This window comes from Lagenorhynchus albirostris, chromosome 4 (genome assembly GCF_949774975.1).
Source record: "Lagenorhynchus albirostris chromosome 4, mLagAlb1.1, whole genome shotgun sequence".
In the NCBI taxonomy this organism is placed as follows: Eukaryota; Metazoa; Chordata; class Mammalia; order Artiodactyla; family Delphinidae; genus Lagenorhynchus; species Lagenorhynchus albirostris.
Genome location: NC_083098.1, coordinates 143,708,754 through 143,731,628, shown reverse-complemented (window position 1 = coordinate 143,731,628; position 22,875 = coordinate 143,708,754). Strand labels below are relative to the sequence as shown.

The following is a 22,875-nucleotide window of genomic DNA, read 5'->3' as shown; positions in this document are numbered from 1 at the left end:
GGAGAACAGTATGCATAAATAACAAAAAAACTATTTGGTGAAAATTATTCTCTTGGTGAAAGGAGAAACAAAAAGTAGTCCGGTACTCTTACAGAGAGATTATGAGAAAGTCTTTACCTGGAGGTTTCTGTTAGTGAGGGATTCATCAAGTGTTGTTGCCAACTCTATAGCTCGCTTCTGACTAGATGGATCTAAATAATATACCATTTTGGCAGCTAAATGAGAAGGAAAAAGGAAACTTGTTTTATTTCAAGATAACACCAGCATTTTATCTTCTATCCATTCAACTATAATGCAAGGTAGGGGTCCTGGAGTTAAGATTCTGCACTTCCACTGCAGCGGGTGCAGGTTCAATCCCTGGTTGGGGAACTAAGATCCCACATGCCATGCAGTGTGGCCAAAAAAAAAAAAAAAAAAAAAAGCAAGGTATATGTGCACACAGAGTGTGGCACTTTATTAGAAAAATGGGAATAACCATTTGAAATATTGTTATTAAAAAAAAAATTCCTGAGACAGTAGACCAGAAACAGTCTAAGTGCCCAAACTAGGAGAATGATTAAGGTAAGAGAGACTATGAAGAAATACAAATATTCTAATAATAGTTCTTGTGTGGTGGGACCATGGATAGTTTTCTTCTTTCTAAAATGAGCATAATTTGGGGTTGAGGAGAATACTTCAGAGTGTGTGTGCGTGTGTGCGTGCGTGTGTGTGCGTGTGTGTGTGTGTTTGAGGGGTAGGGGCGTGGGAGATACCCGACCTTGATGGCACGAGCCAAAAAAACTGAATTCAGAATTCCACAAAGGCATATACAAAGCTGCCGGGCTTCTTAGCCAGGTATTTAAAAGCACACCACCAAAGCACTACCCATCAGTCCCATCAAGGCCAGACTTTGGCTCATTAGCACAGACCCTTGCCAAACGACCCTTGCCCGTGAGATGGTTGCAGGAGTGTAGCACTGTCAAGTCTGATATCTTATAAAGCATCAGAAACGAAAGGCGATGGGTTGTATCCAAGTGAATTTTAAGAGCATGTTGATGACGGAAAGAAAATAAACAGAAAGGTCCTCCCTCACTGTATGGAACGGATAGCTAAATTCAGTTTATACTTGCTTCTCTGTAATGCCGATGCAGAACCAGGAGAAACTACTGGCCTTGATTCATAGTAAAAATTTTATCTAAGAAATTTAAAAATTTATGAGGCATATTTAAGCTGCCTGTTTTCATGGGAATAAAATGTGACATGTACGCATTTGCCTCTTCCCTGCAAAAAAATGTGTAACCTTGTCCTTGATCCATCATAATAAAAACTGAAGTTGTTTTAGAGTCTAAGATAAGGACAAAATAAAGTGATTACCTGATAATCTGTGTGGCAATGAATCAGAATTCCTTTTCAGAAAAGTTTCGTTAAAATTCTTTGGATTCGTTGCTCCAAAAAGACGATTCATTTCTTGTTTTAATACTGTTCTAACTGTATCAGGTAAATCTTTACTTTCACACACTGCTGAACAAATTTAAAACAAACTCTATTAGCAGATACTGATAAAGTTTGTAGGAATTAAAAAATTATCTACCTGATGAGGCCAATGAAACAAAGCAATTATGTACAAAGACTAGATAAACCTACTGATAAGTCAACATTTAAAGAGCTAAATCTATATAAATTTAAAGAATGTGTATCAGCAGAATAGTCTAATGATTTTCTAAAGGCTACCAAAGACATTTCATTGACAGATGATTCGTTTCCAGAAAAGAATTCTGTACTGAAAACAATATAGATGCTGAAAGACGAAGCACCACAGCCTTCTAAGCCCCTAGCAGCTGCCCCCCTCAGCTTTAAAGGGAGTTTATAAAATAGGGGCTCGATGGCACCTACCTGGCAGGTGGTGTCACAGCAAATACACAGTGCAGAAGACAACAGAATCTTCCTCACCCTCTCCATCTTCTTCTATACCCAAGTAAGCCATTACAAATTTACCAATTAAAAGAAGTGGTCATTGACCTTTATTTTCAGTGATTATGTGAATTGAGCTATCACTGTATAATAAATTCCGAAGGACCACCAAAGTATTTTCCTGTAATGAATACACCGTATTCATCATATTCCCAGGCTTTGGCATTCAGAGATGGAAAAACTGGCCCCCAGCCTCCCTGGGTTGAATCCTAGTTTAGTTTTGTTTCATTATTATTTTGGTATAGAGAGACAGTCTGGAGCTTTGAGCCAGACAGACCTGGGTATGAATCTAGGCTTGGACAAATCATAACCTCTCTGAACCTCTTTCTTGATCTGTGAAATGAGGTGATATCTAACCCAGAAGGATCACAGTAAGGAAAAGCTATGAACAAAATAGCTAATGATGTAATAGGTATTCCATTCCAAGGTACTATTTTTGTCATAGATTGAAGAAAAGATAAACAGATTTTCCCTTACGATTAGGAACTACTGTTGGTGGCTTTCAAACTCTGACTACAACTAAGTATCTGTACTCTGATGAACACGTATCCTATATACATACCTTATTATGGGAAATGAAAGTTTCACAGAACACTGACCCTTAATTTGTGCAACACATGCTTGGATCTTCCACTCTATTTTTATTTTAGGTTTTCAAATGCTGAAAATGACCCACTAAACTTCTTTCATGGTCTCACTAATGGATCATTACCCTAAGTTTAAAGAACACTGAACTCTTGAATAGCAAACATCCGAGTGAAATATTCTACACATAATTAGTAACTGAATGATTGATATATGCCCTTTGTTGGTTGAACAGCATTTCTTCTATCATTGTACAGAACTGCGTAGCTCAAATAAATGAGCTACTAATTAAATGATTTAGCTTAACCTCCATTATGGCTGCACTTGCAGCTTGGATTTGGCAATTTATCAATATCCGTCTTTCGGAGAGGAACTGACACAGGAGTACAGAGAGAACCAGCAGGAACACTGTTAAAATACGTTATAGCCAATTACAGAGAACACTATGTCAACAAACAGGGGTCATCTATAACATATGTTATTTCCATGGGCCTTATTGGTTTGCTTGAAATGCTTTCAGGATACTTTATATGCAGATAGGAAAGTAATTGTATAGTTTACATTATAGTTGGAAACTACACTTTTCATGTTTTTCATTACTTTCATTAACCTGTTTTCTTCAGATTAAACATCTCCCCAGAAAAATCAAAACTGCTTTAAAAAACAAAAAACAACTCATACAATTTAAAAAAATACATAAATATGTATCTCTTGGGATGTATCAAAGAGGAAATATTTAATAACTCCCAACATCGACTAATAGCTGTTTCCTTTTTTGGGGGGTATTAATAGTTTGTATTAATAAAGCAATTCTTTGTTTAACAGACAAAAGGAATGTTTCCAAAAACATTTCCTTACTAGTTCACAAATTGTTTCTGGCCAACTCAATTTTCTCCCCTAAATCATGTAGATTGGAACTGTAATTTCCAGAAAGATATTAATTACAATCAATCAACCAACCAACCAATCAATCAATTCTACTGTAGCAAAAAAATTTTTTTTTTAACATTATACACCAATGAGGTGAGGAATGAATTTATTTATTTAGCTAGCTAGCTAGCTGGCTGCGCTGGGTCTTAGTTGCAGCATGCAGAATCTTTTTGTTGCCGCGTGTGGGATCTTTTAGTCGCAGCATGCAGGATCTAGTTCCCTGACCAGGGACCGAACACGGGCCCCCTGCACTGGGAGCTCAGCGTCTTAACCACTGGACCACCAGAAGTCCCTGTAGTAAAATTTAGAATGTCCTATGGAATTCTATATAAGGAAGTTCCACCTGTACCTTTAAGAAAAGGGGTAGCCTCAAATGCCGAAGATTTATTAGATAAGCTTTTATGGCTGAAGACTAATGAAGGGCGGGGAGTCAATCTAAAAATCCTTCGAAATTGATAAAAACTAACCAAAAAATACTGAGGTCTCAAGAAAGTAAAAAATCTCAGACTACCTAATTATCTTCCATGATACAATAATAAGTCCTGTGACTGAATCAAGAAAAAGTAATAACTGCGGGTAGGGGAACAAAACCTTTGCTAAGAGGCGTATGATTTGAGTCCTCAGATATCCTAAAATTAAAATCATGTTTGGTTCATGCTACTAGCTTATTAGCAGATTAAATAAACCTAGTAATCACCAATAGTTAAAAGTCACACTGAGGAAGGGGTTGATTCTTAGCAAAAGGAGTTTCCCTGGGTTCCCAGGCTAGCCAGCATTTTTTGCTCATTGCGTAGAGTATGTTCATATTTTGTGTGAGATAATGACTACTCACTACTAGGTTATAGCACAAGTGATTCACTACTCAAAATGACAAAATAAATAAATGAGAGCATTAATTCAGCAAGGTGGGTTTTTTTTTGGGTGGGGGGGATACATAAGTATGGAAGAAAAATAATCTGCAGGGAAAAGGAAGAAATGAGTTTGTATAAATGAGAGAGGAAAATGATGTAAGATTCACGGTAGATCAAAGTGATCAAATAATACTAATTTTAAAAGTATTTAAGGGAATTTAAACATATAAGGCAATATTAAAACAACTGAATACCTAAGCTCCTATCTTTTACTTAGAACTGACCAGAAATATAATTAAAATTGCTTTAAATTCTACAACTTAAAAAAAAAGTGAAAAACTTCAAAGTGGTAATATCATCCTAATTAAAAACGGGGGAGGGAATACCCTATATAGTAAGTGACTCCGTGTAGCAGTTATTATTTACGTTGGTAGTACAACAACGTTCTGGAGATTTGGAAGGTGCCCGTAACCATGCTAAAATGAACATTCACTTAGAGAAGTCTCTACAACTGATAAAACAAGTGTGGAGGCACTGTTTTTACCTCCATACTCTCTGGAAAGGTGTTACTTGTGAGGATTTCTTTGTAAAGAAGTTACTACAATATAACTTAACATGACAAATGTGTTCCTGAAAAGTTACTTCAAAATCAAATCTTTTTCTCAAGAACCAAATATATTAGTTAAAGGAACCCTGTGGGTTATAGTAACGAAGATGCCTAAATCTAGTGAAAATAAGGATGACTTTGTAAATCTCTTCCAGACAGTGATGTCGGCTGAACGCCTGGAGCAATGGGCACAGCTAACATCAACTCCGCTCAGTCATTCTAACTTTGAATGCCAGGACCATTCTGCCTTCTTCCTCTGAAGTCCATAAGCATTTTAATTTTCTGAAACAACTGTTACAAGAAAATGGTCATTATGTTCATCAATCCACACACTCATTACAAGCAAATACATCTAAATATGCCACTTTTAATTTGTATTTCAAAGGAATGTCTCTAACTCCATAAAATTTATATGTATTATTTTATTACCTTTCAGGAAAGAACTGACTATATAAAAACAAAGTATGTATATATTGAAAATAGTTTAAACGCACTCCATTTTAACTGAGAATGAATTAAGACTTGTTTCTAGCCTTAAAAGTTATTTTTAATACAAAAAAAAGAGACTAAAAAGAAACTCCCTTATTTTCTCTAAATACAGCAATTATTTCTTCTATTTTCTATAATGTGGTTACATTACTTATTACTTCAGAATTTTTAAAAATTGAGGAAAATTTTTCTATGATTCAGTTTCTATAACAGGAATCATTTTTTTGACAAGCATAAATATGATTTAAACAAGGCTTTACTTTTTCTTAGAAGTCAAAACAATGTTCTTAATTGGGACAATTTAGCATTTTTCAAAAGAATAACTGGGATGCTTGGTTTAATCTCATTATTTTTATATGATGTATGGGTTCACATGGGGCTAAGTACTCAGTAATGAGATAGCTAATTTAATAGTATTTCCAAATTCTGCAGACTGTTACATTAAAGATTCAATTTCTCCTTATCCAGTCACTTAAAAAGAAAAACAAAAACAACATTACTTGACTACAGGAGTACTTTATTCTAAACTTAAAGCTCTTGTAGTAGAAAGAACAATATGAAGACTTGGGCTCTCATCCCTGCTTCATTACTAATTATTGATGTTATCTTGAATAAGTAATTTAGTCTTTTAGGGTCCCAGGTTTCTCAACTATAAAAGGAGAGATAATTAGCATAAAATTCCACCTTTCGTCCTCTAAAATTCTGTAGCTTTACTTAGCATTAAAACTATAACGTACGGATCTTACTGTCTAAACATTTGAAAAGTGCAACAACTGTTTTAAAGTTCTTTTTAACCTGTATTTAGTGACAAAGATTTTATGACTCAAATAACTGTGCTAAAGACAGAGATAAATGAGATAACTGATCAATTTCAAAGAGCTACTTTAATTTTAGAACAATTTACTAAGAAGTTTTACATAATGAAACATGACTCAAAAATTCAACTTATTAACTTTTTAGAAACAGAAATAAAGGTGATTCTCAAATATTTGGACTGAATGATTCTATGTCAAAATCAGGTAACATTTCTAGCCTGAAAATAAAGACCTTTACCACAAAGAAAAGAACACTTTTTTTTCCCCCTCAGCTAATTTAATACACAGCAGCCTTAAAATGATTGAGTTTATGATAAACTTGTACAAATCACTTATACAGTCACTATCAACTACTGCAGTCAAATACTTAAGTAATGGAAAACAAAAACATACCAGTACTAAAGAGTCGAATCATACATTCATGAAGCCAGGGATGACTAGAATCAATAGCAAATGCCCTCTTTACTGATTGTAGCATCAAAAGAAACTTTTCTATAAAAAGAAAAAGATATATTTTGATCATTTGATAAAAAGAGATGTCCTCCTTTGGAGGACTAATTTCTTACAAATAGAAAAACTCATTTAGAGTCAATCACATCTGAACTGAAACATATGACTAAAGCAAATGATTTCCTCAGATTAGCAACATTAGCTAATATTTTCCACGCAACATTCTTTAAGAAAAAAAGGTTTTATTAAGTATAAAAAATTTAGATAGCATTCAACATTACTTGAACTAATGCCATATAAACAAGAAAATTTTGAAGCCATTTCATTCCCTAACCTCTTTTTTGTAGTCAAATAAACTAATTTTTCCCATTACTTAGAAAACTTCATTGTTTACGCTTGAAACTAATATTGTTTATGCCTTTCTTGTGTTTTGTGACACATGAAATGGTTTCCCTTCTACCTGACTGTTCCTCCCCTGTCAATCCCTGGCTTCTCTTCCCCCTCAAAAGGTATAGTATTCAACAAGGTTATGTCCTTAGTCATTTTCTAATCTTTCTCAATGCTATCTCCTCCCACCCCATCCCCCATGTTCTCCAAGCTTCAGTAGTGTTTCCACCTGATGAATGGAAAATTGCACCCGATACTCACCACACTTCCAAGTCTCATCCATAAACACCTCTGTGTTAAGACTTCCCTAGTTTGGTATCATTCTCCAAATATCAAAATTCAAACCCCTGAATTCTGACAATTCCTTTCCCCTTACCCCCTACACTCAGAAAGCTAAAAATACTGCTATGTCCTTTGTCATCGCCCATCTCACACTGTTGCAACGCTGGAGACTGATTCAGAGGTTAGTACACAGCAAAGAAGCCAACTAAATGGAATTTAGATTGCCTTTCACCAATTAAAGCAGAACAGCTTTTGTATTTTATACTTTGGGGTTCCATGCAAGAATATTTGTTTAAAAGACAGTTGTGTTGGGCTTCCCTGGTGGCGCAGTGGTAGAGAGTCCGCCTGCCGATGCAGCAGACACGGGTTCGTGCCCCGGTCTGGGAAGATCCCACATGCCGCGGAGCGGCTAGGCCCGTGGGCCATGGCCGCTGAGCCTGCGCTCCGCAACGGGAGAGGCCACAACAGTGAGAGGCCCACGTACCGCAAAAAAAAAAAAAAAAAAAAAGTTGTGTTAACTGTTAAAAGTTTTTAAATTACTTGACTATTTATTAAACTAATTTTCCAGATTATAACAAAATCATTGTGGAAAATAGAAAATATAAAAAAATATTTTAATCACTCAAATTCCATCAAGAGACGATCTCTTATCTTTCGATCTAGTTTCTTCCCGGCTACTTTTCTATTTTACATACTCATATAAGTATCTTAATAAAGATTAAAATCAAACTATAGCTAGTTCTGAATCTTATTTTGAAACAACGTTATATAGCAACCTTTTCCTGGCATTTGATAAACATGATTTTTAAAATTTATTTTATTTATTTTAAAATATTTATTTATTTTGGCTGCACTGGGTCTTAGTTACAGCACACCGGACCTTCATTGCAGCATGCGGACTTCTTAGTTGTGGCATGCACGTGGGATCTAGTTCCCTGACCAGGGATGGAACCCAGGCCCCCTGCACTGAGAGCATGGAGCCTTACCCACTAGACCACCAGGGAAGTCCCAGCATGGGTACTCTATAGAGGTACCATTTTATTCTATCTTGTTTAGCAGGACAGTTACACTGTTTGGAACAGTAACTTTTTATCAGATGTTACTAACCAGTTTCTCTTTCCTTCAATATGTGTCACCTCAGTGATAAACTTTTTTCAATGAACCACTTGGATTACATTAATTCAATACTGTAAAATCTTCTTAGTATCTACTACGTATAGCCTATAAGAATTCTAAATCTGGTAACCAAGACCCTCCATTTATCCTTTATGTAGCTCACGCAATATAGATAACCTCAACATTACTTACACACACTTGTGTTTTCTTCATGGATACTCTTCCCTTCTGTGCATCTTTTCTTTTAGAAGTATGGTACATTCTTCAAGATACACCTCAAACATCACATCTTCTATTTATAACAATGGCTAATAGCTGACATTTATTTAATGCTTACTGTGTATCAGACACTATTCTAAGATCTATGTGTATTATGTATTTACTAAATTTTATCCACATATGAACACGATAATGCCTATATTTCACCTTAATCCTGGTTATACACTGTACATCTATTTTTGATGCTAATGTCCTAGAAGATATAATCACATCATCATACTTCTCCACAGCATGTTGTAAACAGGAGGCATTTCTGTGAGGAAGTCGCACTGGCATTTCCCAAAACACCCTACAGTGGTGAGGCTATCAGAACTGGGTGACTGTAGCTAAGACATTCCGTGATCCATCTTATCAGGGCCACTGTACCCTAATTGCCTACCTTTCCTAAAGTAAATCTCAAAGGCAAAAAGATGAGTTTCTATCTTGTTCTTCACCAAGTTCTTCAACGGAGTTAAAAATTTAATAGCTTCTTCCAATGGAGTTTCAACCTAACAAAAATAAAAGATATTATACAAATGGAAGCAAGATTTTGGGGGGATGTGAATTTACTCTTTCTATCAAAAACACTTTTTTGCTAAAAATCACTTACCAGTCACCCAGAAATACAGTGTCATATTTCACCCACCCATAATCTAAAGGAAGAGGATTTTGAACCCCTCACTGGTTTTTAACTGTTGAGATTATACATTATCTCTGGATAGAAACTATCCAACAAGTAAAGAAGAAGATTAAATAGAACCAAAACCAGGAAAAGAAAGACAGTATGAGAAACAGGTAAGATAGCCAAGGGAAAAAAAAAAGACAGAGAAGGGAAGTGAAATAGGATGAAAAGGGCTTAAAAACTGTAGAGAACATTGAAGAATGAGTGAATGCTGAGTATAATCAAGCTATCAAAAAATAGTACAGTATCCACTCTGTGTTGCTTTGTTCCACTATAAATTCTATAGAAATCTACATTTATTCAAATGCCATACTATTGGTGAGATGTCACTGGAAAAGATTTATATTTCTAGAACTCTGTCTCTACCACCCTTCATTAATTATATAAATGTACTAATTACATATCTGTGATATTACCGGGCAACTATAATGCTTACTAGATAATTGTGCTACTCTACTCCTAGACTGAGTACGGAGACAAGACTATTCTCTGTAGACTGGGGTGGAGGTAGGTAACAACACTGTATTTATCAGAAGGGCACTGAACATCTCGGTCCTATATTCACCTTCTCTCATCACAGAGGCAATAACAATTTACCCTCAATGGAATTCGGATATGCCATATCTGTCCAACATGCTTCTGCCAGTACAGTAAATTGTGATTTCACCAATACATTTTCTGGCCAAGGAAATTATTTAATAGCATTCAAAACAAAACAAAACAAACAAACAAAACCAAGTCAAGCCATAAACGGTGTCTATAGGATTTACCTTGTACTAGTATGTAAAGCACTAGCCGTTATTCTTAAGGATATATGCCAGAAATCAATATATGACAGCATCACTCTAATAGTTGTAGATATCAAGAGACAGAGGAGAAAACAAGGGCCCTCATAAGTATGCCTTTCTCACATTTGTAAATATTCGGCTTCCTATTCCCATGACTCTATTCTCTACTGAGTTAGAATCTGTGGTATACAGGGGAGAAATAGTTACCAGGGAAAGGTAGAGAGCTGGAAACTGAAACTGCCACCCAGGTACATCAAGCTTTTCATTCCTCAAGAGGTACAGATGGAAATGAGGGTCACTGTATTGACCACGATAATTTACTCCAGGGAGATATAGCTGTTATTATTATAAAATAGAAACAAAAAAGGATATTGGGAAGTGGAATCAAGCATTTGACAAGCATTACACTGACTGAAACCAAGTGTCTGATTTGGAAAGGAAAAAGAGAGGAATGAATTCTGTCTGCAGTTCTCATAAATGAAAACATATGCCCCCAAAGGAGATATGGGTCTCTTGCCCCCACATGCTCCTGTGTGCCTCGCACAGGGAAGATTTTGTCAAGCTAAATCTAAACAATAAATATAGGTGCATAACCAAAATAAAGCTAACTGCATTCCTACATTTACATATATACAGTGCAGTAGAGGGTGGTATAAACAAAAGCATATAAAATAGGGATGACGCTCTACAATCAGTGCTTTAAGATTAAAAAAAAAAAGTCAGGGCTTCCCTGGTGGCGCAGTGGTTGAGAGTCCGCCTGCCGATGCAGGGGACACGGGTTCGTGCCCCGGTCCGGGAAGATCCCACATGCCGGGGAGCGGCTGGGCCCGTGAGTCATGGCCGCTGAGCCTGCGCATCCGGAGCCTGTGCTCCGCAATGGGAGAGGCCACAACAGTGAGAGGCCCGCGTACCGCAAAAAAAAAAAAAAAAAAAAACTCAAAACTACCCTTGAAAATCCCTGAAGTTGTTGAGACAGACATATAGATATAGATATGAATATATAATATCACTAGTTTGCATTATATGTATGAAAACCACACATTTAAGTACCAATCATTGTAGCAAGATAGTCACACTCTGAGAAGCACAAGAACTGAGACGGCAGTCATACCTCCCCCACCTCAAACTCAGGTGGGGTCCTATGTCCACTGAGAGAAGTATTGGATGGAATTGCCAGCATCATGCATACTCTTTTCTGTCTCTGTCTCGAAAAAAAGTTACATCCCGTCAAGATTTGAATTTACCTAAGTTAAATAGATACAGAAAGGGACTGCACTGTGTTGATGGGCCATTTAAGACATTTGCAAGGGCATTTTTTTAACGTGAAATTTAAAAATTTATAAACTGGCCTGAACTCTAATCCGAGTGTTAAAATATGTTGTATAGGAGTGTATCTCCCTATACTCGCAGCACAGCGACACAAAGTCTAACACCGTATGCTAGCTTAAAACTGAAGTTTAAAAATAAACACTATACAGACAGAGTGCTAAAGACTTATTACCCTTATAAGGAACGTGTGTGTGCATAGAAGGAAAAAAAATCCAGTTGAGATGAATGCCGGCCAAAGGCACGGAGGAGCATAGGATGCATAGTACAGGAGAAAACTCATGAATACCAACTACCACCTACTGCTCATGATACCCTGGCTAAACAAGCAATACAGATTCCACCAAGCTTTCAGATGTATACTCAGTTACTTAAATATTAAACTCACTAACTAAACCTCTTCCTATTTTCCTTCTCTCCTTCTTCACTGGAATAACTGCAATTTAACAATGCTTTTATTTTATTTAAATTATCCTGAACTGGTGAACTGAATTTATCATTTACTACCTGGAAGAATGATGAAATATAACCCCCCTCCCCAAAAAAGGCAACTACAGATTACAGACCCAGAATTGGCAGGCAGTTTTTTAAATAGCCTACAGCGTCCCTCCTGATTATGAGGGCTTGGTGTAATCTGGCCTTGCCACCGCACTGCAATATGGGTGACTGTGGATGTTATCAGACGGGGGCATCTTGGAGGCAGTCATCCTTGGAAGAGAAAGGTGTTATGCGCCTAACAGGTAAGAACGGCATATACTGAAGAGCAGTCCATGAAGGTGGGTGCCTTCCACTAGGCTCCTTTCAAATAAAGCAGTCAGAAGCACTTTATGTAGGCATTATTTTGTTGTGAGACTACAACCCTCTAGCTACAAATGTTTAGACTACAACTTGACATCTGGCCCCAAAGCAGCCATTATAGGTGAAACACAAAGAAAATGGAATAGTGTATAAGGAGACCTGGTACAAGAATTCTGCTCTGTGGGGTACTCCTTATTAGACACTTACTAAATCCAAACAGATCCCCTCTTTAAGAACTATAATGCGAGACATAAAGAGCTAGAAGAAAAAAAGTCATTAAATAAAGTTGTGGGACACAGAGAAAGCAAGTGGAAAGAATGACAGTGGCAGGCAGTCAGTGATGGTGGTAAAAGTGGTAGCAAGAAAAAATGCTGAGGCATAAAGATGAAAAGCCCCTAAAGCTGGTATTATCCCCGAGTAACTCTGTAGTTTTCCATGGGGCCTAAAAGGTCAATTTTCGGTGCTCTTCACGTCCCTGTATATTCTTCCAGTAAGCTCCCAACAACAATAAAATTCAGTATCTTTGTCCTTAGAAAGCACACAATTATTTGTACATACAGCTTTGTGAAATCCAAGCTACATTTATCTATGGTTCTTAACAGTAATATTGCCATGAGATATTACTGTCCATCTGCTCTGATATAATTCACAGGACAACGAATGCCTTGGTTTCAGCTTAATAGTGTAAAAATGGCAGATAAGATTTTGGCTTGGGGAAAATATTTGAGGACTTTTAAGATATTAGGTACAAATAGTAAATACAATAAAGAAATAGTGTAAACTGACAACATGAGTGAGAGAGAGACATACAGAATTCTCTTTTTAAAAACCTCAATTTAGGCTAGATATAAAAAGTTCAATGTTACCACTTACAACAGACACTACATTCTTTACACATATATTTTCTCTAGTCCTAACATTTCTGCCTAGTAGGGATTTTTCCGAGTCCCATTTTATATTTGAGAAAACCATCAGAGAGGTTAGACAAAATGTCCAAGATACACAATGAAGTGTAAGAGCTAATATGTGGTCCCAGATCAGAATGACTCAAAAGCCAAAACTCTCCAATATACCATATACTGGATTACTCTGGATCAGAATCATTACTTCAAGTTCTAAATGTGAGATACAATCAGAACAAAAGAGAGAGAGAAGAAAAGGAAGGAAGGAAGGAAGGAAGGAAGGAAGGAAGCAAGGAAGGAAGGAAAGAAGGAAGGAAGGAAGGAAGGAAGGAAGGAAGGAAGGGAAAGCAAGCTAAAAATTAAAGTGATTTTTTTACTCTAAAATCTATAATCAAATTGGCTGAATAAGACCACATAAAATGACAATAGGTGGTCATGAAATTTCACTCAATTGTGCCAAACACTATTCTTAAGTACCTTGGCCAGCTTCTCGGGAATAAGTTCTTCTTTTGGACCTCCAATTTCCTCATCATCATCGTCCTTCTTCTTTTTCTGATTTCTCTGCTGCTTTTCTTTTTCTGCATTTTTTTTCTCTTCCTCTATCTGGGCTTTCTTTTGAGCTCTTCTTTGCTTATTACGTAGCTTCTTTAGCTCTTTGTCAGACATGTTTGCTGTAAGCAGCAAGTGTTAATAAAATTACCAACATGTTAATCAGATTAGAAATGATCAATTACTATGTAATATTCCCATATAAACTCCCACTAAAAATCTTTCATGTTACACATGTTCATATGCCTATGTGTACCCTTTAATAGTGCCACATTTGCTAAAGAACACTAACCTCCTCAAAAAACTTGCGAGACCCACCCTACTGTGGCAACCATAGCAAAACTCAGAAGCACGTGAGCTCCTCTAGCGACAGTAAACCACCTGCAATTCCAGGAATGTGACAAGCTGGTTCCTAACCCTATGGCACGGTCCCAGGCCTTCTTAGTTATGCCGTCTCTAATCCTGTCAAACAGTGCTGCCACTGTGCCTCACATATTCTGCTTGTCATAATACTTTGTTTATACATCTATTTCTCTTTTAGACCGTCAGTTCCTTGGTAGAAGAGACCTTGTTTTACTCATAATCTTTGTATTGACAGGGCCTAGCAGCATACCAAAACAGAGAAAACACTCAAATATTTGTTGAAGGAATAATGAATAACTACACAGTAAATTTAAAATTTGACATTAAAAATTAACAATATCCCTTGAGGTACAACTATAGAATGTTTCAAAGAAAGACTGGAAATCACTGATAAACATGCCATAATAAAGTGGAAAATCTGTACTGTTTAGACTTAGAGCAATAAATCTGAAAGCTACGTGTACAATCAGTATTTAGTTGGAAAATACTTGTTAATAATGAGAAATGAAAAAATTCATTCTAAAATATACCACCACTGTGGTGATTTTTAAATATGCCCCAAAATTCTTCCCTTCAAAAAGTGGAGTCTATTTCCCTTTCCCTTAAATGTGGGCTATACTTAGTGACTCACTTCTCACTAATAGAATGTACTAGAAATGAAAGTGTATGACATCCAAGATTAGGACATAAAAGCACTGTGGATTCCTCCTTGCTTTCCCTTGGATCACTCGGAGGAAGCCAGCTGTCATGGTGTGAAGAAACCCAAACCACCTTATGTAAAGACCCGTGTGGCCAAGAACAGTCCTCTGGCCACGCCATCTTGGAAGCAGATTCTCCAATCCTTCAGGTGCCTTGGCTGACATCTCGACTTCAACCTCCTGAGAGACCATAAGTCTTTACAATCATACAGCTAAGTGACTTTTGAATTCCTGGCCCCCAGTACCTCTGGGAAATAAATGTTTGTTGTTTAAATCTGCTAAGCAATTTGTTATGTAGCGATAGACAACCAACATATTTTGGTCCCTGGAAGTGCGATGCTGCTGCAATAAAACCCTAAAATGTGGGGAGTGGCTCTGGGACCAGAGAGTGGCCAAAGGTGAGAAGACTTGGAAAAGAGAATTAATGTAAGCTTAAGAGCCTTAGACTATTAATAGATATCTAGATTTTGAAGAGGATGCAAGTGAGGGCTAAAGTGAAGTTAGGAACACTTATAATCACATAGAGGCAGACAGCTTAGCAACACTTATAAAATGCATCAAGTGAACCGGATGATCCCGTTAGGTGGATTTCTAGGCCCCAAAACATGCGGGGGTGGGGGGGAGAAGAGGTTTGAAGATGGTACCTGATTCTTCTTGCTGCTTCTAGCAAAAATGCAAGAGAAAGAAACTAAAGGAAGGAGCAGGGACTTGAGGTTTTTGAAAATTCTCAACCTCTCCAGAAATGACTGCTGAGCAAAGATCAAACACAGGGCACTGCCAGGAAAACATGTCAAAAGGGAGAGCAGAGAATTTGGCTTTAAAATCTTTTGTTAAGACTCAGAATTCAGAAAAATGGTGTCTCAGTTACTAGTCAAACAAAGGTTCTCTTAAAAATTTTAAGGGTGTGATCCACAGATCCTCTCAATCACACAGCAGACCTTCTAAGAAACTTAGAAGTTTTGTCCTCTCAGCAAGATCTCAAAGTAGACAAAGATACTTGTGCATGTGGATTTCAATGAGATTCACACAAGATTCATGAAGTTTAAAAGAGAATTATAACGGTAGAAACACGGAAACTTGGACTGAAAGGAACATAGCATAAAATGAAAAGAGGTCTTCAGACACCCCACCCTCAAATTTTGGAAGCGGATTAAGAAACTACTTAGCTGCAGACAAACGCTAACTTTCAAGAAAAAAGAAGGATTCAGAAGGTAGAACCAGGAACCCAGAGGGCAGAGCCAAGATCCATAAAGAATTATTCCTAGGTCTCGAGTCCTCATCAAAGAACTGCTAACCTGGACCCAACTGGACCTGAGAATTGACATGAACCAGTAACTCCAATGTGCCTCCCGTTCCCCCCTCACCACCCCTTTGTGTCTACAGTGGGCGCCTAGCCTCTCTCTCACCACTTTATACTGGTTCACAGGATTTCTTATCAAGAACTCTAATTCACAGGATTTCATATCAAGAACTCTACTTGAAGAGCTACACTAAAGAACCATATTCAAAAAACCTCATCAACATCTGCACCTCATTCACAAGATAACGATCTGGACTTTGAACTAATGCTGTAATGGGATGAGACTTACAGAGGCCTTGAGAGGGGCAAGTATATTTTGCATTAAGAATGTAAGTAATTTGTGTCCAGAATGCAGAACATGGCAGTTAAAAATATGTCCACAAATTCTTTGATTTCTCCTTCCCACTCAAGTATAGGTTGTACCTGGTGACCCACTCAACAAATTAAAATGTAAAGGAAGTGGCAGGGTGTTATGTCAAGAGAAGAGAACATTAAAGGTGTTATGGCTTCCTCCTTGCTCTCTAGCGTGGCCAGCTACCATGTCTTGAGGAACTCAAGACACCCTCTGGAGAGACTAAGAAATTAAGGCCTCCTGCCAAGAGCCATGCGAGTAAGCCATCTGGGAAATGGATCCTCCAGCCCCAGCCAAACCTTCAGATGACTACAGCTCTAGCCAATATCTTAACTACAACTTCCTAAGAGACCCTGAGCCTGAACCACCTAGATGCTGCTGAATTCCTGACCTATGGAAATGGTTGGTTCAAGATGGTAAATTTGGGGGTAATTTATTATGCAGCAATAGATAAAAACAAATTTATACCTGTTTCTCTTTTTCCTGGTAAAGAATTCCTTACTACTAGAAAAGAAAATTTCAAACAAGAACTAAAAATTACATCCTAGAAACACAAGACTGCGTGAGTGGCCACATAAATTCTGGCCTTTTAATGATTTGTGAAATAATTGCTACCACTTGCATCCTCACTGCAAGACTAGACACAATACACACATTATTTTATTTAACAGTCTCAACAACCTCATAATATTATTTTATGTATCAGAAAACTGAGCTTTCAGAAGAAAAATAATGACTCAGAGTGATAGTAAAAGACAGAGCAAGGATGTAAATCCACTTCACTTTGCCTCCAGTCTAAACTCTCTCTTTCCACTATGCTACACCAGGGGTCAGCAAACTTTTTCTTCAACAGGCGAGATACTAAATATTTTTCGCTTTGCAAGCCACAGGTCTCTGTTGCAACTAAACTCAGCTGTCATAGCACAAAAAGAGCAACAGATAGTATGTAAATGAATGGGCTTGGCTAGGTCCCAATAAGACTTCATGTACCAAAACAAACTGCAGTATGGATTTGGCCCACAGGCTAGTTCGTGACCCTATTCTCTAATGCCTCTCACTGCCTTAAGAGGACTCGTCAGTTCACAATAATTGCCACACCACGATAGAGAAAGGAATCTACACAGGAAATTAATATAGACATTAAGAGTCCAAATCCTGTTTCACTTAATTTAGTGCTAATTATCTGGATAGGCACTATCTCAAGTTTACATAAATTAGCTAGTACTTGTGTGAACTTAATAGAGACTCAAATTTTAGCTTAGGAGGAGCCAAAGGAAAATTCTACTACGCTAGAATATTGCATTACCTTTTTTAAAAAAATTTGTGTTTGTGTATATGTGCACATATGCATGTATATGTGTATACACAGAAAATACCATCTGAATCTAGACTCTCTACCCAGCCAAACTAACATACACATAAGAATGCAAAATAAAAGAAATCTGGCCATATGAAGACTCTTAAGTTTACTGAAAGGGTAAAAACATGAGAAGCAAAAGATAACTTCTCAAGCAAATAAAGGGTACCTACCAGATCTTTGCTATAAATGTCAAGCTTTTTGGTGAACCATTAGAAAGCACTGTGTCTAAGGAAAAAAATGGCAGCAAGCAAACTATTGTTCCTGTTAATCAGCACTATTTCAGCAACACTAACCAATGCAATAAGGCATGGGGGAAAAAAAGAGGTATGAATACTTAAACTGATTACAGATTAATATAACGGCCTACGTAGAAAAATTTTTTAAATCAACTGAAAAATCTACTAAACCTAGTATCAACGTTCAATAAGGATACCAACATACAAAAACTATAACAATATTCATTTGGAATACTGTAATGGGAAAGGGGGACATGTAAGGATAACGCTAAGAGTAAATTTGCTAAAGTTACAACACAACAATTACACTAAAATATAAATAGGAGATACATGCATTCTAGTATGCGAAGACTTGATGTTGTGTAAGATCTCCTGATCCCCAAACAGTAATCTATATGTTAAATGCAATTCAAAGTAAAACTCCAAAAGAAATTTTCTGGAAGATCAATTAACTCTACAGTTCTTACATAAGCAAAAATTAACATGTAAAACCAAGAAAAATTGAAAGACATAGTGTTAGATTAAGAAGAGAAAAATGGATAAGAAGAGAAACCCGTGTACTGATGTCAATACAACATAGTTTTACTGTGTCTTCACACTAAGTTTTAATATATGTGAGAACAAGACACCATGCCCACAACCCACCAAAGTATTTTTTCAGAGCTTACTTCAGGATAAAAGTGGCATTTTAAAAGAGTGGGGAATATGGACAACCTATTCAATAAGCACTATTTAGGAGTCAGCAGTCTTTTATGTGGGGATGAAAAAAGCTACCCTCCACCTCACATCACATATAAAAATTATCTCCAGATGATTAAACAGCCAAATGTAAAAATAACAAAGTTAATAATATAAGAAAACATAGAAGATATTTATAAATATATTTTACATTTTGAAGGAGAAAAGCCTTTCTAAGCAAGACCCAGAAACCATAAAAGACTACACAACTTTGATTTCAGAAAAATTAAAGCTTTTACATAAAGAAAGACACCCACTGTAAACAAACATAAGACCTAAGTGACAGGAAGAAAATATTTGCAACACATAAATAAGGATTACAGTCCTGAGTATGTACAGAACTCCTACGAACCAAGAAGTTTCAAAATAAAATGGGCAAAAGATATGAAAAGGCAATTCACATAAGAAACCTAAAGGCCACTTGAAAACGTATGCAGGTGTTCCACTCTTAAAAATCTAGGAATTATAAATTAGATGTTCTTCCCAAAGTAACAAAAATGTAAAGGATGGACAATTTTCAGTGTTAGCAGTAAAATAAAATATCAGTCCACTGTTGGTGGCAATAAAAACATTTTATGGAAGGCAATTTTATACATTTCTCATACTCTTTGACCTAGCAATTTCCACTCCTAACAATCCATAATAAAATATGTGCATAATGATGACCTACAGGACATTTACTGTAACACTGTAAGGGGCTGGGGGGGACCCACATGGATTCCCACAGAGCCATTAAAATGACTGATGATGATATTAGCTGTGCCCAGACATGGAACAATACTATAAAATGAAGGGGAAAAAGTGTAAATTTCAAAACACTATGAATCATATCATCCCATTTATGGGCTATAAAAATAAAACGAACAAACAACCACAAGAACTACCCTGAAAGGTGTGTGTAGAGCATGTGTGCACATCAAGCTCTGAAAATGGTAATTGTGCACAAAGGAAATTGAACGTTTCGTAGGGGTAGCCCTCTGAAAGAAGACAGCCTGTGGGTAGGAGAAAAGGGAAAGGGGATTTTCACATTGCTAGTTATTTTTCTAAGTTGTTTCAACTTTGTATGTTAAGAGTTAATTGTACATTATTTGCATAATTTGCAGAACAGGTGGAAGGCAGGAAGAGTGAACAGGAAGGTAAACAGGGACTTCCCTGGTGGCGCAGTGGTTAAGAATCCGCCTGGCAACGCAGGGGACACGGGTTCGAGCGCTGGTCCAGTAAGATCCCACGTGCCGCGGAGCAACTAAGCCCAAGAGCCACAACTACTGAGCCTGCGCTCTGGAGCCTGCAAGCCACAACAACTATTGAGCCCGCATGCCACAACTACTGAAGCTCATGTGCCTAGCGCCCGTGCTCCACAACAAGAGAAGCCACCACAATGAGAAGCCCGCGCACCGCAAGGAAGAGTAGCCCCCACTCACCGCAACTAGAGAAAGCCAGCGCGCAGCAACCAAGACCCAACGCAGCCATAAATAAATAAATAAGTTTATTTATTTTAAAAAAGGAAGGTAAACAAAAGAAGCCAGAGGATCACTGCTCTCAGCTTCAATGATAAATTGTCCTGTAGATTCTCACTGGTATCTTCTTGCCAGTTGAAGAAGCAACGACAGATAGAGATTCAAGTGAAATCTGTACAAGGGTTTCTATATGTGACCTCAGAAAGTTCTAAATTGTTCTTAGGCAACAGGAAATATAATTTAATAACAAATTAACAGAAAGATCCAAAGGACTTTAGAAGGAGGAAGTATAGAAAGTAACCAACCATAACATCAGGAGAGGCATAAACTCAGGACTGAAGAAAAAAAATCTGACACAGTTTTTATGTCCCAACTCCTGTAACATTTTTGCCATGAAAATGTCACAAAATATTTGGATGAACAATTAATTTTTATCTTTCTACATTCCTATGTCACTTTTATGCTGAGATCCTTTCCCAAATAATTAAGGAAGATTTCTCCCTACACATCCTGACATCTTGCTATAAAAATGGCATGTTAAAACTGGTCAAATGGTAAATCATTGAGCAATTTTACTGGCTTAATTCTAAGCTGGGTTTTAGTGTTCAAGCAGTATTTACCTTTTAGTAGGTTAATTATAAATTATTACTAAAAGGAGAAATAACTAGATATACTGACGGTCAATACTAACGTGGAGTTCCAACACTAATATAAAAATAGTATTGTACTTAACAATTTATAGTATTGGGTAAACCAGATATTAAATGTAAAGTTCATGAAATTCAACTCCTTAAAAGCTAGTGATCAGTTACAAATTAAATTCCTGCTTAACTTTTTTTTTTTTTTTTTGGCAGTACGCAGGCCTCTCACTGTTGTGGCCTCTACCGTTGTGGAGCACAGGCTCCGGACGCGCAGGTTCAGCGGCCATGGCTCACGGGCCCAGCCGCTCCGCGGCATGTGGGATCCTCCCGGACCGGGGCACGAACCCGTGTCTCCTGCATCGGCAGGCGGACTCTCAACCACTGTGCCACCAGGGAAGCCCGCTTGCTTAACTTTTGAAAGACTAACGTAAACGGTATTTTTCTTTTGTTGCTTAGAAAAATTCACAAAATGGTCATCACCATTTTCTAAAGCATGTATAACATTGTCCCACAAGGTGCTTAATAAAAAGCTCAGGAAAGGGACTTCCCTGGTGGCTTAGTGGTTAAGAATCTGCCTGCCAATGCAGGGGACACGGGTTCGAGCTCTGGTCCAGGAAGATCCCACATGCTGTGGAGCAACTAAGATCCCACATGTGCTCCACAATTACTGAGCCTGCGCTCTAGAGCTCGTGAGCCACAACTATGAAGCCCACGAGCCTAGAGCCTGTGCTCTGCAACAAGAGAAGCCACTGCAATGAGAAGCCCGCGCACCTCAACGAAGAGTAGCCCTCGCTCGCCGCAACTAGAGAAAGCCTGTGTGCAGCAACAAAGACCCAACACAGCAAAAAAAAAAAAAAAAAAAAAAAAAAAGGCTCAGGAAAAATCTCCATTACACAAAAACATAAGTACACACCTACACACCACAGAAACAATAAGAACTCTTTGATTATTATACCTGTATCAGCTTCATGTTCTTTATTCTCATCTGTAAGGGGGTTGTCATGAAGCTTCAAATAGATCTCTATAGCAATTCTTGCTGCCTTGAAGTAAAATGGATGCTGTCGAAGTACATCTTCTAGTTTTAATAAGTCCACATATGATCTAAGGGTAATCTTCCTCATACAGTATGTATGAAAGTCAAACTGGTCATCAGTGATTTCTATAAAATGCTAACAAAATTATCTTTTTTATTACAGTGAAGTATAGCAATAGCAAAGAAACTACAAAAATGAAAGCCTTGGAATTACTTGTTTCTCAGGCATGAAAAAAAATCAGTAAAATTTAAAAATATTAAAAATGACAATAATTCAATTTAAATACTTTGCATATCAAATAAGCAAATATAATTGGCCATCACCTAGCATAGTATAATGGCATACTGTAGGCACTGAATTACTTGTTGAATGAAAGGAAACACAATGCTTTAAAATACATATATTTATTCCTTCCTTAATCATACTTAAATAAAGCTATCAGGACAAATCCAACAGAATTTATTAGCATACATAATAGTGCAGTACAGTAGATTTACATGTTAAACATTCAGTCTTTAGAACAATTTGCAAAGGATTTTAATACTGCAGTATTTGGTAATTTTTCTGAGAATACAAATCTGAATCCTATGCAATGAAATGCTGGTACGTGGGTGAGAAATCAATCAGTGAGTAAGTCAAGCAACCGGAAGCTAACACATTTCAACTAAGCTCTGGGGTTCTCGACTCAATAACAGAACAAGCATGAAATTATATAAATTATTTTTATATATGAAAATCATAAAAAATGAAAGCCAACTACTAGTGATAGAAATGACTCAGAAGTGAAAAGGACTAAGAAAAGAATAAATTTATCAGAACGTGAGGAATTACATAGGTTACAGAAGTACTGTGAAAAGGCTTCAAAGCTTATAAATAGTATTTATCAGGGCATAAGGCACCACCAATCAACCCCACAACAAACACGTTTCTG

General features: G+C 37.1%; 1 protein-coding gene across 5 annotated transcripts in view; it reads right to left on the bottom strand.

Annotated features, from left to right (window-relative positions):
* Window positions 1-22,875, bottom strand: part of NAA15 (N-alpha-acetyltransferase 15, NatA auxiliary subunit) — a 75,502-nt gene that overhangs the window by 3,682 nt on the left and 48,945 nt on the right. For 3 of the 5 annotated variants that reach the window (XM_060148739.1, XM_060148741.1, XM_060148743.1), the window contains 6 exons: window positions 21,866-22,079; window positions 13,694-13,887; window positions 9,121-9,229; window positions 6,621-6,719; window positions 1,354-1,500; window positions 118-215 (listed from right to left, as the gene is read on the bottom strand). In XM_060148739.1, coding sequence (XP_060004722.1) covers window positions 118-215; window positions 1,354-1,500; window positions 6,621-6,719; window positions 9,121-9,229; window positions 13,694-13,887; window positions 21,866-22,079 — 861 coding nt within the window. The remainder of the gene's footprint in view (window positions 1-117; window positions 216-1,353; window positions 1,501-6,620; window positions 6,720-9,120; window positions 9,230-13,693; window positions 13,888-21,865; window positions 22,080-22,875) is intronic. The other 2 variants (XM_060148740.1, XM_060148742.1) reach the window with 1 other exon arrangement.